Genomic DNA, 16,924 nt, shown 5'->3' with positions numbered 1-16,924 from the left:
TTCCTTTGATGACTGTGTCAATGTTTTCTATGGTATCCTCTTCCCTGAATTCTCTCTTATTTCTCCTGTATCTGTTGGTAATTCTTGTGTCTATGACTCCTGATCTCTTTCCTAGGTTTTCTATCTTTAAGTTTCTGTCCCCTTGTGAAGTTTTTATTGTTTCTATTTCCATTTTTAGATCCTGGAAGGTTGTATTGAATTCCTTCACCTGTTTGGTTGTGTTTGCCTGTAACTCTTTAAGGGATTTTTGTGTTTCCTCTTTAAGGGCAGCCTGTTTACCTGTGTTGTCCTGTATTTCTATAAAGGAGTTACTTATTTCCTCCTTAAAGTCCTCTAAGAGTATAATGAGTTGTCATTTTGAATCAAAATCTTGCTTTGCTAGTGTGTTGGGGTATCCAGAGCTTGCTGTGATGGGGGAACTGTGTTCTATTGATGCCAAGTGTCCTTGGTTTCTCTTGCTTAGGTTCCTGCACTTCCGTCTCTCAGTCTGTTTGTCTCTGGTGTTAGTTGGTCTTGCTGTCTTTGATAGTGGCTTGACCCTCCTATAAGCCTGTGTGTCAGGACTACTTGGAGACCAGCCCTCTGCCAGAGGTTTTTGAGTACAGAGAGCTGTGTCACCGTGTCAGTTCCTGGTACAGGTGGAAACTGGAAGGATTCTGCCCCAGACTGCTCCTAGATTACTGTGTCCTGAGGGCTCCAGATGGCTTTCTCTTGTGCCAGGAATGTGAAGAGGAATTGAGGACTCACCTGTGATCTTGTGTGTGTCAGCACTTCTGAGAGACCAGCTCTCTCTCTCTCTCTCTCTCTCTCTCTCTCTCTCTCTCTCTCTCTCTCTCTCTGCAGGGTCTGGGTATACTGAACTCTTGAACTCTTATGAGTCATATTTTCCTATGCAAGATGTGAACACTATTGGACACATCAACATTTTGTCATTAAACCACCATTTCCTGAAGATTTATAGGCAATTGGTGGGTGGAAATGAATAATCCAGTTGCATAATTCCTAGCAAGTTGCTCATGTGTCTATAAATAATCCCTCCTTTGTGCTTGTGTAAGCAACCATAATGAAATTCAATATGTCATAAACAAAGATTTTTAAAGCAGACAGGGAATGAAAAGGGATCAACAGTACTATGGGAAGACAAATTAGAGGAAAGGAGAAGTAAATATGATCAGAATGTATTCTATTCATATGTATGAATCTCAAATTAAAAGGCATTATGTTATTTAATTGACACATGCCAATAAGAAAACTAAACAAACTTTCACAAAATAAGAAGAAAGATTTGGATATAAGCAAGAGGCTTCTACCCATGAAATCTATCCATAAAATTGTGAAATACTACCAATCGGAAATATGTAAATCTATATGAAAGATATTGGCTGAGTTAGAAAAATAATGAAACAAATTTAGAGATATCTAACTCTTAAGCATATGTCTGAATGAAAGCCCTTACTTTCTTATTCCAATTAATCCCTGCCATTGACTTATATAGTGAATGGTGGTGTTAGTTTCAATTGGCAAATTCTCAAGAAAGAGTTATTGAAGAGGTGACCTAGTTACATTCTGTTGGATATTTGATAGACATAAAAGTTGAGTTTGGGTATGACTGTATCTGAGACCCCAGCATTTGATTCACATTGTTATTGTGCCAAATAACCATTGTTAATTTTAAAAGAAGATAGTGAGGTATTCCAGAGTGACAGGTCATGTAGTTCATGAACTTTCCATTTGAATGGCATACATCTGTACCATGCTTTCTGTGTCATACTCTAGCAGATCTTTTCCTGGATAAAATGTGAAGCTTTTCAGACACAGCATCACTAAAGTGCTACAAAAGAAGGCTGAATTTTTGGGCTCTTCTTTTCTTTTCAAAATGCCAGCTTTAGTGCTTAAGGTCATTTGTGTTTCAGAACAAAGATCAGTTACTGGTACAGGCAGACCTACTTTATGCATGGATTGTGTGAAAATATGTTTGTTCGTATGGTGTTCAGGTGTGTTCACATGTTTGTGTAGACTAGAAGGTGACCTCAAGTGTCTTCTTCAATTACTTCCCAAATTATTTTCTCATATTATTACAGAATATGGAGCTGACTGAATGGACAAGATGAGCTGGTTAATAAGACTCACAAATTATTTTCTTTCCACTCCCCAGTGCACATACTTTAGAATTGTTATGACACTGCTTTTTTACGTGGGTACAGGAGTTTGAACTCAGATCCTCAAGCTTATGTGGCAAGGACAGGAGCCATGGACTTTTAGACTCCAAAGGAAATAAATAATGAAGAGCTACAAGCTCTCACTTGTGCAAGTAAGAAACAAATCAAAACAAAACTCTAACCTTTCACTCATGCATGAAAAAAAATAACGTCTGCTTAATTTAACTTGTATTTTTCCTTTTTGACAAAATAACATTATATTTTAGCTTGAATCTTTTTAGATGCAAGTATTTCCTTTATCCAAATTTTTTAAAAAAAGATAATTCAAAATCATAGAGATAATTTAAAACACTTTATAAAGTGTAAGCAATTAAGAAGAAATATGTGGCTATATAAAGCACATGTTGATGAAAATTTAGGGTTTGTTTAGTTTGTGTGTTTGTCTCTTTTTTTTTAGATAGCCTCACAACCCAAATAGTGGCATTCTAAGCCTATGCCATTATGCAAAGGCCAGATGTTTGATAGAAAACACAATAGAAACCCAGGGGCATTACAAATAAATATTATATGCTGTATAGAATTCCCTTTGGAATTTGTCAGTGTCTGATCTGATTCCAATGTTCTAGAAATTTACCTTCCAAACAGGAGAGAGGGATTGTTAGTCTTTTTAATAACTGCACATTCCTGTAGGATATGTGTCTATTATTTCCTCATTGCTATATTTTCAAGTGATTCTCCAATGCAGAAATCAACTGCAATGATGATTTATATGCATCTAAAAACACTGATTTCCCTGCACCCTGTGTAGAGCATGGGAGGTCTACAGCAGAATAAACGTGGAAACATAAAGACCACAATAAGAAATAGACCCAATTATTAATTCATATATCTTCAGGTAACTAAAGTTCTATTATCCAGGATGGGATGGGACACATATTTCTTAACAAAATTGTTAAATTTGTTTTATAAAAGTTACAGACAGCACAGACATTTCCAAGAGCTCCCAGAAGGAAACAGCTAACATTCTAGTTCCATGACTTATCTAAGTGCAGGGAGCTATACAAAGGGGAAATGCAAGCCTTCTACTTTGTCCATATTGTGAGACATAATTACTCTCAAACAAGGCTTTCACTGAGTCCAATAGGAAGCATTTTAGTCCCTAGAAACACTATATATACAGGATATAAGAAGCAGTGTCTATTGTTCATCTGCTAATGTCCCCAAATGTCACAAAGGTAATTACTTGGATGACATTTATGTGATGCAGCTGGACATTGTTACAGTTAATATAAAGCCTGCCTCTGGCAACCACTTTATTTTCATCTCCATCTCACTGAGGGTGTGTGATCTTTGTTTCAGGAGAAACACAAGCCTGCCCCACATGACACCACTGCCCTGGGTTTCTATGCTGTGCTGTTTACACTAATATCTTGTTTGAAAGAAAGAAAGAAAGAAAGAAAGAAAGAAAGAAAGAAAGAAAGAAAGAAGGAAGGAAGGAAGGAAGGAAGGAAGAAAGAAAGGAAGGAAGGAAGAAGGAAGGAAGGAAGGTCAACGATATTATGTGCATGCATCTTAATATTAATATGTGGCACTTATCGAGATGCTTCCAAGAATACGCCTCAATATTCAATTAGAAAAATATTCTCTAAACAAAAAGAATTCCATTATCCTCAGAAACATAGATTTATAAAATAAATTATAAAGTCAGAACTTTTTATACACATACAATTCCACTTGACTTCAACGAGGATTTTAGTGAGAACTTTGTCCTATTGACTCAACATAGATACATCACCAGACTGTTCTCCAGGACATATTGAGTATGGATTTTCCCACAAACTTACATGCAAACTGTAGTTTGGCTTTTCTACTCAGAATGGTGCCCACCGGATTGGTGGCCAGACACTGGTATATGCCAATATCTTGATCTGTTCTGGGGCTGCTGATGGCCAAACTGCCTCCATCCAACCTATAGTGATAAGTCATGCTGAAGTCAATGTCTGTACCATTCTGTTTCCACCTTCAAGAAGAAAAAGGGAAATAATGTTATGTATGTAACATAGAGAACTGAATGCTATTCATCATAAAAGTCATACTGTTTGAGTTCCTATAAAAGTCAAATAAACAGTCAAAAACAAAACACATGATTATCTGTGAGATGATCTCAGCAGTTTCATTAAAGACAAAAATATGCTGTTGCAGTCATGGGGTTCAAACCTAGGACATCACACCATCTACCTATGTGCTATCTCACTAGATTCCACCTGCAACCTTGTTTTATTTTATTATTTAATTTTTAAATTTTGAGACATGTTCTTACTAAGTTGCCGTTCTTACTCCAAACACATTCTACAGCTGTGACTGGCATTGAACTTGCCATCCTACTGTATTGCTCTTGCACAAGCTGAGATTACAGGCCTATACTAAAAGGCCTGGCATATATGACTGTTCTGGGGTCAGCAATACAAATTGGTAGATTGTTTGCAAGGCCTCTACCCTTTATAAGTTACAAACATTCACTCACATGAAACTGGAAAGGCAGCAGAACACTTAACATGAGAAATAAAAATTTGACATCAGTCAATAATTCTGACATCAGTTTCTTGGGAGAAATTCAAATAATGTATACCACACCTGAATCCAAACCACTAATACTGCAAACCTGAATGCTAGAACTGATTTAGGGAGAAAAACCTGAGAAAACTACATTGCACCTAACAGCAAGTATGCCAGCAAGGGTCTGACAAAACCCATTCAACACTGGTAAAACAATAAGAACTCAGCAGTTTCAAAATGTGATTGTCTTTGTGAGTCTGCCACTTGAAAAATTAATTGTGTTGAAAGTATTTCAATGGCAGTTAAGAAAGCCAACCTAAAATTATATGCTAGCAAAACAAATACAGCTTGAGAACTTTTTTTTAAGAAGCCAAATTCTCTTAGCTTAGCTATTAGTCAACAGTCCTTCAGTGCCCGAGTTATCTCTCTAAATAAGGGCATTGGCACTGTTTAGAAAGGAGCACATACGTCTCCAGAAGACTCCGTTTGGTCACTTTGAGATCAGTGAATATGCCATCACTATCTATCACTAGAGTTATTTCTCTCATTGGACACATTCATATTTTAAATTATGTGCATTGCATATTAATGAGGTTTGTCTCAAAGTTGAAAGTTATATGTAGTCATGTAATGCATTTATGGGAATATACATTTAATATAATGAATTACAATTAGCATTTACACAGGTGAAAACAATACAGGAAGAATAAAGCAAAACTTCCCCTCCCTCATTGTCAAGGTCATGGCCGAGGGTTTATAACAGAAGACGGATTAGAACATACACAGACATTCACTGTAGCTTTTACATGATATTGAAATTTACAGAAACAAACCCCCAAACAAAGACAGATCTGTAGTGGGTATAATTAATGGTTTCTAGTTGTCAGGATTAAAACAAGAGCAAGAGATGATGCTTACAATCTGTGAGAACAACATAGGGACGGGCCGTTCGTGCTGTCACTGATGACGCATCTCTGGGAAAAGTCCCTCTGCCTAGAGGGCCTTGGAAGTGACCTCTGAAAGGAAAACTCTGTCCTTAACTTAAAATCAGAAGGGCAAGTGGAAGCTCTTGACAGATCTTCTGCTTCTATAATGGTCTCCAGGCTTTAGGGTAGTACTGCTCAACCATCCTAACAATGCAACCCTTTAACACAGTGTCTGGTGGTGTGGTAACCCCAAAGAGTAAAATTATTTTTGTTGCTACTTTATAACTGTAATTTTGCTAGCTACAAATTGCAATGAATATATTTGTGTTTGCCAATGATCTTAGGAAAACTTCAGAGGGCCATCTGATCTCTAAAGGAGTTGAGACCCATAGGTTGAGAAATACTGCTTGAGGGTCCTTTGTCTTGATCTCAACACCAAATGCTCCTTCAAACCATAGGCTTAGAACATTTGCTGCCTTGCCATGATTCATCTATTCATAGTGAAATTATATTCAAGATAGTTGATTAGTGTGGGTAATTGTGAGACAGGAATGGCATTATGAAAAGTTATTTTTGAATATTATTGATTTGGGGGATGACGTTGTGACAGATTCATTGGAAGAAATCTGACTAATATCTAGTAAAATAGAAAAGAAATACAGCATTAGGTAACCCCCTACTCTTAAAGATATGAAATCATGGTTAAGATATCAAATCAATCAAAGGATTTGAGACAATCCTGTCAAATTTAAAATGATTTACCTACCATCTGTATATGACAAGATCTTTTTTAAAATAAAATGAATATATCTGTTATCAAGAATCCATCCATACAGTTTGTGTTTTCCCAATTTTTCTAACAGTAATTTGTATATACTGATTCTTGTCTGAGCTCTTAGGACAGAGAAAGTAGAAAACCTCTCTTCTCCATGGCCTGTCTCAAGACAAGGATGCTTGGCTCTCCCCGTAAACCTGTCTTTTATAATTTGCTTACAGGGCACGGTCTTGGACCTCTGTGTTCTCTATCATTTCTAAGAGAAGCGTATACCACACTTAGTTTGCCAGTTCTCTTTAATTTTGGAATCAATCACTGAAATAACTGCTGTCATCATTACACGCTCCTAATTAAGCACAGTAATTGTTTTTCAACACAAATTCAAAGTTGTTGGCTTAGCTGCAGCAAACGAATTCTTCACAGTAGCCCCATAATCATTCTAATCACTATGGCACGATTATTATTAAACTGTGCATATAGATCAGGAGTTCAGCCCTGGGTGTGGGCTTTGTCTTAATTAGCAGGCTTAAATAAAATGAGAAATAGTTGTACTTCATGCATGTCCTTGTCAGACATACTTTACCAATAGCATTACATATGCAAATGAATGTTTCCATGATACAACTAGAAAATGTGCATTGAGTGAATATTTTCAAGCATATGAATTAACGTATCAGTTCTATGATATGTGATGAATTTGAACTGGAATCGGGTCCTTTTCTAGAGAATAACTTTCACAGTTATGTAGTTGAGACCAGACTGGACAGTTTGGCTAGGAGCATCTATTTGCTGTCCTTAATGTGCACTTCCATGCATGCCTCTGTGTGTGATATCTAAGAAATTAGTCCTTTGCTTTAAGCTCTTCTTACAATCACCACGTCTTATCCTATTCCAAGATTACTGACGGGAGCCACTAAAATCTCCATTCTACATTTGCCTGATGTTCACATCATAACAGAGCGAATTGGAGTCTAGAGCCTCCGCTGACAGAGGCTTCTTGACTGCTCTTCCATTACTATCCTGAGCATCCTTGTGTCCATCCATTATAAAACTTTCACAATGTATACCCTGCTTGGTCACAGGAAGTCATTAGCAATATGAAGTGGAGAATGGTATGAACAAAGAATACCTTCACCTAAGACTTCACGTATTCTATTTTCTGTGAGAGACCACCATTTAATCAACGGACCTATTCTCTCCTGGTAACAGACGTCATCACTGGTGTTCCTAAGTCTTTTTTCTGAGAAAAAGTGCACCATGTGCAGAAATAATTTATACATGTGCTGATCTCTTTTTGTAAATAGAACATTTGGTGTTAGGTTATCTGCTATCTGATTTTCCTAGACATTCTAGCTATAAGCAATGCTTTTTTAACATTTGCTTTGGGTGACCCCCTTCTCTTTTCCATATGCGAGGATCCCTTATCCACCTTTATCATCTCATACGTTCCCTGGGTTTTGAAACTATACACCCACTCCTTCCTGGCTTCTGACTGAAGTTATGCTATTGGTTATAAAGCTATTTATTTCACCAAATATGACTTTACATAAATTACTCTTTATTTCCAAAGAACTACTTTTAAGATTGTTATTTCCTCCCATGAGAATGCATTTGCTATATTCAAGTTACAGAACAACAACAACAAAAGAGATATAAACAACTTGTTTTCTCCACAGAGGAACCAATGTAAGAATATATTTTGAAAGAAAAAACATAGAATAAATTTGGTGTTATGACCCTGATTAGAACAACAAGCAAATCTTTTAAAGGAATGGGTTATTTTTAAACTAGCTAACTCTTCCTTTTCTTTTCTTTTCTTTTCTTTCTCTCTTTCTTCCTTTCATTCTATCCTTTTTTTAAAACTATTAACCAGGATGTACACTCTCACTCCAGGAAAGATTGTCTTAGTTTTGTTTGTTTGTTTGTTTGTTTGTTTGCAGGACAGAGTTGCCACTATTCATTATTAAGTCTTTTGCACTGTTTTTCAATTTGCATAAATAAACTTGTCTAACCTTGGACTCTGTAATAATAAAGAACTTTAAACCAGTATAATACATCCTACTAAATACTCTAAGTCTAACATGATAAGAAATAAATTGTAACAAACAAACAAAGGGAAGAAATGTTAGCATAAATGGCAGAATGAAGGCTACATATTTACATTGTATTGCTAGAATACAGTGTGTGAAATACTGCTGCCCTTTGCTTTATTATCAAAAAAACTTAGGCATTAAATTTTAATTCCTTTCTCATCCCTAAGCTTCTTGCCCATGAGTTTCTTATGTCATCTTAGGGATCCGTTGAAGAACTTGATAAAGATTAGGAATAGGAAGCTAAACTGTTTGTCTTTGAGTTTCTAGTTCTCAAATACCTGAGGTACATAAGCCATTTAGCACTATTGGAATTTCTAAGCACATTCATTATGTCTCTGTTGATGCACGTATGGGAAAACTGTCTTTATAACCAGTAGCTTATACTTTTCTATTTATTGCAAGAAAATAACCATTTACATGGTTCTTTAATTATTTAAGTTGTATTTAGCAAACTTAAAAATAAATAGGCCTTCAGATGCTGTCCCTAAGAAAACATATCTACATCTACGATCAACTGCCTTTTCGCTTTCAAACTCCAAAGCTATGATTTTAGATGAGTTGATCCTGAAAAACTGTATTAATCCTATTTAATATTGCTCAGCTTAGGTGAAATCAAGTAATATCCCTTTTCTAAGAATGTTTATTTTATGTGTAATGGTGGTTTGTCTCACATGTATGTCTGTGAACCTTGTGCTTGTCACGCCAACCGAGGCCAGGAAAAGAGGTCAGAGCTCCCAAACTGAAGTTACAAGCTGTGGCAAGCACTGTATGGATCCTAGGACTCAAACCCTGGTCTGTTATGGGAACAGCAAATACTATTCACTGCTAAGTCTTCTCACCAAGCTCAAGACATTTCTTTTTTAGCAACAAAATAAATAACAAAAAAGCCTGAATTTGAGAAAAATAATTAGGCAAGTGATTGGTCTTCCCTAATCAGTTAACTTGAATTGGGTTAATAATTTATTTCAAAATGTAGGTGTAGCTTTTAAACTAATGTATTTTATGAATGAAAGATGAGCAAGTTATTCTGTGAAGTATAAGCTAAATACAAGATAATGCAGACACGGTTTTAGCTTTGTCCATTTAAATAATTGAGCTATTCCTGTGGTAATTATATAGATGTAGAACGCATTTTATTGCAAAGTGTAAGTCAGGAAAGCCAGCCCAGTTTGCCGAATGCCGACTTAATTGTTATTTTTTTTTTTTTTGTGCATGTCAATTCAATTCCATGTCTAAAAAGTAGCACTTTAGGAAAATTCTTTTAAAATCCAAATCACCAAATGTCATTCTGATGTTTTATTTTTTCTTTCTACTTTCACACTGCACACAGTTGCTACCAAAAAAAGTAACAATTTCATATAAAAATACAACCTACACCCATACAAATTTATGTTTTTGAATTCTATTGACACTGCAACTGCTAAAGAAGAACAAAATAAAACAAATAATCAATTACAGAACAGTCCTCCTTCCTCTGTGTCCCCTATTTTATTTTTGTAGTGATTTTAAGGTTGAAGGACATCAAAGGAGAAAATTATTATTTTTCTTTTTTATATATTTTTCCTAAAAGTTTGGATTACACCAATGTGTTGTGCTTCTGATATTACAAAGACACCAGAGAAGGCTCCCTATCCTCCCTCACATTTTTTCTTTAGACAGACCCATGTGAAAAAAAGCCAGAACTATTTTTAATAACATAGAAATAAAGGTTTTAAAAATAAAATTATGGATGAGAGACAAACATTTTTCCTATAATAAAAATTCTTTCTTGGCCTTAGAATTCACATAATTGCCTTTAACACAGTTTTTCTATAATAAGTACTTTTGACTCAGTGGGGAGCAACTGGGAAAGTTTCAGAATTTGATCTTGTAATGTAAGTTGAAGTTTTTACTTTGCTTGTTTTTTAGAAGGCTCTTTTCATGGTCATTGTATAGAAAAAATCGAGGCACTACCTGTAAAGTGCAGTAGCTGTGTACTAAATGCAGAAATAGGCTCATAGTTTTCCTAGTTGTGAAACTAAATCTCCTCGCTCCCCATTTCTGTCTTTAGTCTTTCTCATTTCTAAGTACATGTGGGTCTGCATGCCACTAGTCCCAAGAATAAATGTCAAGTAAACAGAAGACCTATATAGTAGTAGCTATCTGGAAATCATGCTTAGATTACAGCATGAATGAATGCATTGGGTTTCTGAAGATGCCAATGTGTTCATATGAGTTTTGTAGATAAAACTGAATCGGGCAAATCCTATCTGGAGGTCTATTCTGAATACGTAGGGAATACCCAAGAATCCTTATTCTGAGTCTATTTTACAGAAGCCACAAAGAAGACCAAAGTGGTACAAAGTGCATTTTACCTGTAGTGGGGAGAAGGGTATCCACTTGCAGTACAACTCAGAATAATTTCAGATCTAGATAAATCCAACGGAAAAATGACATCCTGTGGCTCCTGGATAAAAATAGGACGAGTAAAACGACTCTCACCTGAGGATAAAAAAGAAAATATTCATTGAGATATTTGTTACTGGCTGAGAGCACACTTGATTTAAGTCTCCATTCTCCACAGATTAGAAAATGTTACATATTACCTAGCTTGAGTTTAGAGAATATTCTTCAAGAATTACAAAAACATTGTTCCATTTATTTATGTATTTATGTATTTATTTATGTATTTATGTACGTATTTAGTTAGTTAGTTAGTTAGTTTTACACTCCAGATTTTATTACCTTCCTGGCTACTCTCGGACTGTTCCACTCCCATTACCTGCTCCCTGCACCCCCTGTCTCCAAGTCTCCACGAGGATGTCCCAACCCCACCCATCCCACCAGACGTCTAAACTCACTGGGGCCTCCAGACTCTTGAGGGTTAGCTGCATCTTCTCTGACTGAACCCAGACCCGGTACTTCTCTGCTGTAAATGTGTTGGGGGCCTCACCTCAGCTGCTGTTTGCTGCCTGGTTGGTGATAGAGTGACTGAGAGATCTCCGGAGGACTGCTGGTCCTCTGAGAAAGCTCAGAATGTAAACGTGCAAACTGCACAAGCCGGATACAAGTGTGAGTCCCAGAACCCATGTGAAAACTTAAATACAATAGAATCTCGGCCAAGTTTTGTAGTGAAGCAACAGAAACAACAGAGTGCCTTGCCAAGAGCAAAACCAAAAACAAACTCCTGAAAGTGGTCCTTTGACCTTTTTGCCCCCATATATATAACATATAATGTTATGAAAATATATTATAATAGTAACATATATAATATATAATATATATGTAGATATTATACATTATATTATATATAAATTACATGATGTATAATATTGAGGTATATAAATATAAATCATCACAGATGTTATTATATTATTATATATCATATTAAAATTAATATAATAAAATAATTTAACAATATTTATTTTCTGAACTATGTAGAATAATTTTGTGAATGGCACACCTTTCACCCCATATTTACTAGTTAATTTTCCAATAAACAACGAGTACTCCTCTACACCATCTTAACACAATTAGGCAATTAACAAGGCTTACTCATCGAATTCTTTACACTATTTAACCATTTTCCCAAATAAAACATTCTGCAATCCAAATTCATTCAATTGCTGTCTTTCTTTTTCTTGCAATAACTATCGATTGGTGCAGTACAACTATTCTGGCCCACACGTGTCTTGTTCTCCCAGGCATCAATTCATCTACTACTCCTCAGAGATTGTAACATGTTGCACTAGGGTCCTATAGTCCCTGCACCAACACTTAATGTAATTGGATATTTCTCTTCCTTAGACCTACATCAGTGCAATGGACAGAAATACTGTGGGAAAAACTCAAGAGAGAAAAGCAGAAGAAAATTGATTTACTGGGTGGTAAGGTGTGTTTTTATTTATATGAGAATACACAGCATGAACGATAAATGGAAAACTTGGCATTATGAACTTATTCATAGCATGTTAAGTTCATATGTGTAGTGCCTGAGAATAAAAATCTTACCATGTAAGGCAAACTTCTCAATTTGGAAAACCAGCAGTGTATAAAAGCTTGCAACCTGGAATCAAAGCAGCCTTACCAGGTATGAGCAACACTCATGACAGTATTACTTATGATTGTTTTGGTAGTAATCTTATACTTTTTGCAAATTATGTCATGATATGCTGCTTACAAGCAAATGGAGAACCAATGAGCTACGATAGAACTCACCACAGCCACTAGCACCATCATTATTATCACCATCATTATTATTTTTAGATGAGCAATTGAACTCTAGCAATTTGAATATATTTTCCCAATTTCTATCTACTTTAAAAGGAGGATGACATTAAATCAAAATCTTCATATTTTTTCTTCAGGACCCACTTACTGATTTCACTTTTATTATACATCTAAAATATTTCCTCCCAAGTAAAATAAATCCCTTCCATAGTAATTTTCAGCTTTAATTTCTGTATATTGTCTTTGGCATAGCAGTATAGACATACAAAAGCTTCAATTCTAACAGTCAGGTATCAGTTCCGCAATCTTGGATAAATTATTCAATAATACCAGTCCTCTAATTCCCCTCTAATAAATGCAATACAGATATAATACTTCAGGGTTGTTGTAAAGGCTACTTAAAAAAAGAAAGATTTAAAAGTTTTTTTCTCCCCTGGACCTATGATATATCCAAGATATGAGAGAATACACAGAGCATCAAGCATAAAGAGTATACATATTTCAACAATAGAAAATCTAATGACCTGAGAATAGAACCCCCGTTGAAGGAATCAGAGAAAGAACTGGAAGAGCTTGAAGGGGCTCGAGACCCCATATGTACAACAATGCCAAGCAACCAGAGCTTCCAGGGACTAAGCCACTACCTAAAGACTATACATGGACTGACCCTGGACTCTGACCTCATAGGTAGCAATGAATATCCTAGTAAGAGCACCAGTGGAAGGGGAAGCCCTGGGTCCTGCTAAGACTGAACCCCCAGTGAACTAGACTGTTGGGGGGAGGGCGGCAATGGGGGGAGGGTTGGGAGGGGAACACCCATAAGGAAGGGGAGGGGGGAGGGGGGAGGGGGATTTTTGCCCGGAAACCGGGAAAGGGAATAACACTCGAAATGTATATAAGAAATACTCAAGTTAATAAAAAAAAAGAAAGAAAATCTAATGACATCTATTTATATTCAGGTAACATTAAATAAAGTACATTAACTCTATGCAATGCAGCATAAAAGTGAGGAAAGTTTATGGGCAATAAAATAAACAAATACAAATAAAAAGTGATGGAATATAGTATACAAATATAAGCCCAAACACACTGACTAGTTACAATTAGTCCATACATCCTTTTTTCTGCTCAGCCTTCCAAATGCTAGGAACCCAAGCATATCTCTCTCTCTCTCTCTCTCTCTCTCTCTCTCTCTCTCTCTCTGTCTGTCTTTTTTTTTTTTTTTTTTTTTTTGGTTTTTTTTTTTGGAGCTGGGGACCGAACCCAGGGCCTTGCGCTTCCTAGGTAAGCGCTCTACCACTGAGCTAAATCCCCAGCCCCCAAATGTGTAGCCCAGGCTGGCCTCGAACTCGTGATCCTCCTGCCTCTGCCTCCTTCAGCAAATCCTACCGGCGTGCGCCACCACAACCGGCTCTGTCTGTCTTTAATAATATATATTTCCCCTTTATCCTTAGCTGTTGACATATTAGTTAATACAGGTTCTCAAATTCCTGCAAAGATGATGGTAACTTTACCAAATGCTAATAAGTTTCAATTTTGGAGAGACTTTTACCTTTTTTGGCTATTTTCTCACAAAAAAAGATCAAAATATACATAGGATGCTAAAGGAATAACACGGATCATCACTGAGGTGGAGGATGAAAGATTTTAAGAGATGGCTTTCAACAGAGGAATGGATACATAAAATGTGGTACATCTTCACAGTGGAGTACTAATCAGCTATCAAAAACAATGACTTCATGAAATTCGTAGGCAAATGGAATGAACTAGAAAATATCATCCTAAGTGAGGTAACTCAATCACAAAAAACACACATGGTATGCACTCACTAATAAGTGGATATTAGCCCAAAAGCTCGAATTACCAAAGATACAATCCACAGACCACATAAAGCTGAAGAGGGAGGACAACCAAAGTGCAGATGCTTCAGTATTTCTTAAAAGGGGAAATAAAAATATTCATAGGAAGACATATGGAGACAAAGTTTGGAGCAGAGACTGAAGGAATGGCTATTCAGAGCCTGCTCCACTTGGGGATCCAACACACACACACACACACACACACACACATATGGTACATTTACACAATGGAGTACTATTCAGCTATCAAAAACAATGACTTTATTTTATATAGATAGATAGAAATAGATATAGATATTGATATCAATATATATAGATATAGATATATACAGCCACCAAAACTAGACAATATCGATGAAGCCAAGAAGTGGATGCTGACAGAATCCTGATATAGCTGTTTCCTGAAAAGCTCTGTTAGAGCATGAGAAATCAGAGGCAGATGCTCCATATAAAAACAATTCCAACCAACCAGAGCTCCCAGGAACTAAACCACCATCCAAAGAGTACACATAGACAGACTGATGGCTCCAGCTGCATGTGTAGCAGATGATGGTCTTGTTGGACACCAATGGGAGGAGAAGCCCTGATTCTGCCAAGGCTGAAACCCCCAGTGTAGGCGAATGTCAGGGCATGGGGGCAGAAGGGGAGGTGATTAGGGACGGGGAACACCCTTATAGGAGAGGAGCAGAATGGGATAGGGGAATTATAGACAGGAAACCGAGAAAGGGAATAACATTTGAAATGTAAATAAAAAATATCCAATAAAAAATGGAAAAAAAGAAAATATAAAAAAAGAGGCAGAAGTGGTAGATAACATCAAGGGAACAATGTATTCGGGAAATCACTGGCTATGCCACTTATGAACTCACAGATGTTCCAGCAGTATGAAAAATCCAATGCAAGCTTAAGTGAGACAAAAATCTCAGCATCCAAATTGGAGGTGAGAATGAAACTCATTTCCTGGCTGAGGACCCTGTGGAAACTGGTAGCTAACAATGTGGAAAAGTACAGTTATTTTTCTTTAAAGGTGTGGTTCATGATTGGTCTAACATTTTCAACTGGATAATCATATACCAAAGGTTATAGGAAACATTAATTAGACTAGATAGGCTTTTATCCAAAAAAAAAAAAAAAGAAGAGGAAGACCTACAGGATTGTGGGTATAGAATAAAGCTATATAGCAAAGGATTTAAGGCAGGGGAGAATTTGATCAGAATTCAAAGTATGAAAATCTCAAAGAAATTAAAATATATAAAAAGCAATAAATTCTTTTTTCATTTAAAAATGAAGAGTGGATATTGTTAGAACATATACTGAGATGGCAACGAACATTTAGATGAGAAGTATATAGAACAGCTTTTATTTTTTTTAATTTTTTCAACAACTATTTTCTTGCCATCACTTCTCAACAGAGTATCGTCCTATATTGTCATAAATATTGGTGTGTGAAGAGACTCACAAAAATTTTGACTTAAATTATTTACTTTCACGCTGACAAAAATTATGGTCCAACTTGAGAGACTCCAAATGCAGATTACATTTAACTTAATTTTTTTTCCTGAGGGAAAAATTGTGTGGCCAAGGCTAGCACTGAAATCAATATGTAGTTCAAACTGGAAAAAGACCCTGAACTTCTCCCCCTCCTGCATACATTTCCCAGTGACTAGATCATAACCATGAACTACGACCCCCAGTTTATGTGTTGCTTGTGATAGATGCCCATCCTCTGGCTCCTACGAATTTTCAACAGTTTTACGTCACACCCAACTGATAAATTAAAGCTTAGATTTCAAGTATTTTTAATCTGCTTGTCAGAATATTTTCATGCTACAGCATAATAAGTAAAAGAAGCTTTGTTGTCCTGTTTATCCTTTCAAAGGTAAAGTTTTCTTCTTCTTTCTTTATGCTGGGAATCTGTGATGATCTAGCATTAAATTCAGGAAATCAAGATAGTTTTCAAGAATCTATTTTACTTGAAAAATAGTTCAAGTTTTGCTTTAAGAGTATTTCAGAATAAGAAGAGTAGATATTTTGAGCTTCTGTAACAATAAGTGATCAAATAATTGTGTAGAAGATACTGCAGAATATAAAATCACCTGTGATTGTAATGATACTCTGAGAAGTGTTTTCTTCAGTATGAAGGCAAAAATCTTTACAGCAGATTAGTTCCAAAAAGAAACACTTCAGCATAAAATAAAATAAAATCTGCAATGCTGTTGCAAATACACTAGGATTCTGCTTTAATGTGTTCTTCCTTTATTGAATATTATTAGCTCTTCTGAAATTAAAATTTTGTTTTTTAAGATTGTACAACAATATGTTTCCTTATTTATACATCTTTGGGTAT

The 16,924-nt window shown here is 36.0% G+C and overlaps 1 protein-coding gene across 1 annotated transcript in view; it reads right to left on the bottom strand.

Annotated features, from left to right (window-relative positions):
* Cntn6 (contactin 6) overlaps window positions 1–16,924 on the bottom strand; it is a 397,730-nt gene that overhangs the window by 222,095 nt on the left and 158,711 nt on the right. The window contains 2 exon segments of the mRNA NM_013225.2: window positions 4,004–4,179; window positions 10,864–10,990. Of these exon segments, the coding sequence (NP_037357.1) occupies window positions 4,004–4,179; window positions 10,864–10,990 (303 nt within the window).

This window comes from Rattus norvegicus, chromosome 4 (genome assembly GCF_021556685.1).
Source record: "Rattus norvegicus strain SHRSP/BbbUtx chromosome 4, alternate assembly SHRSP_T2T, whole genome shotgun sequence".
Classification (NCBI taxonomy): Eukaryota; Metazoa; Chordata; class Mammalia; order Rodentia; family Muridae; genus Rattus; species Rattus norvegicus.
This window is presented reverse-complemented; position numbering and strand designations above follow the sequence as displayed.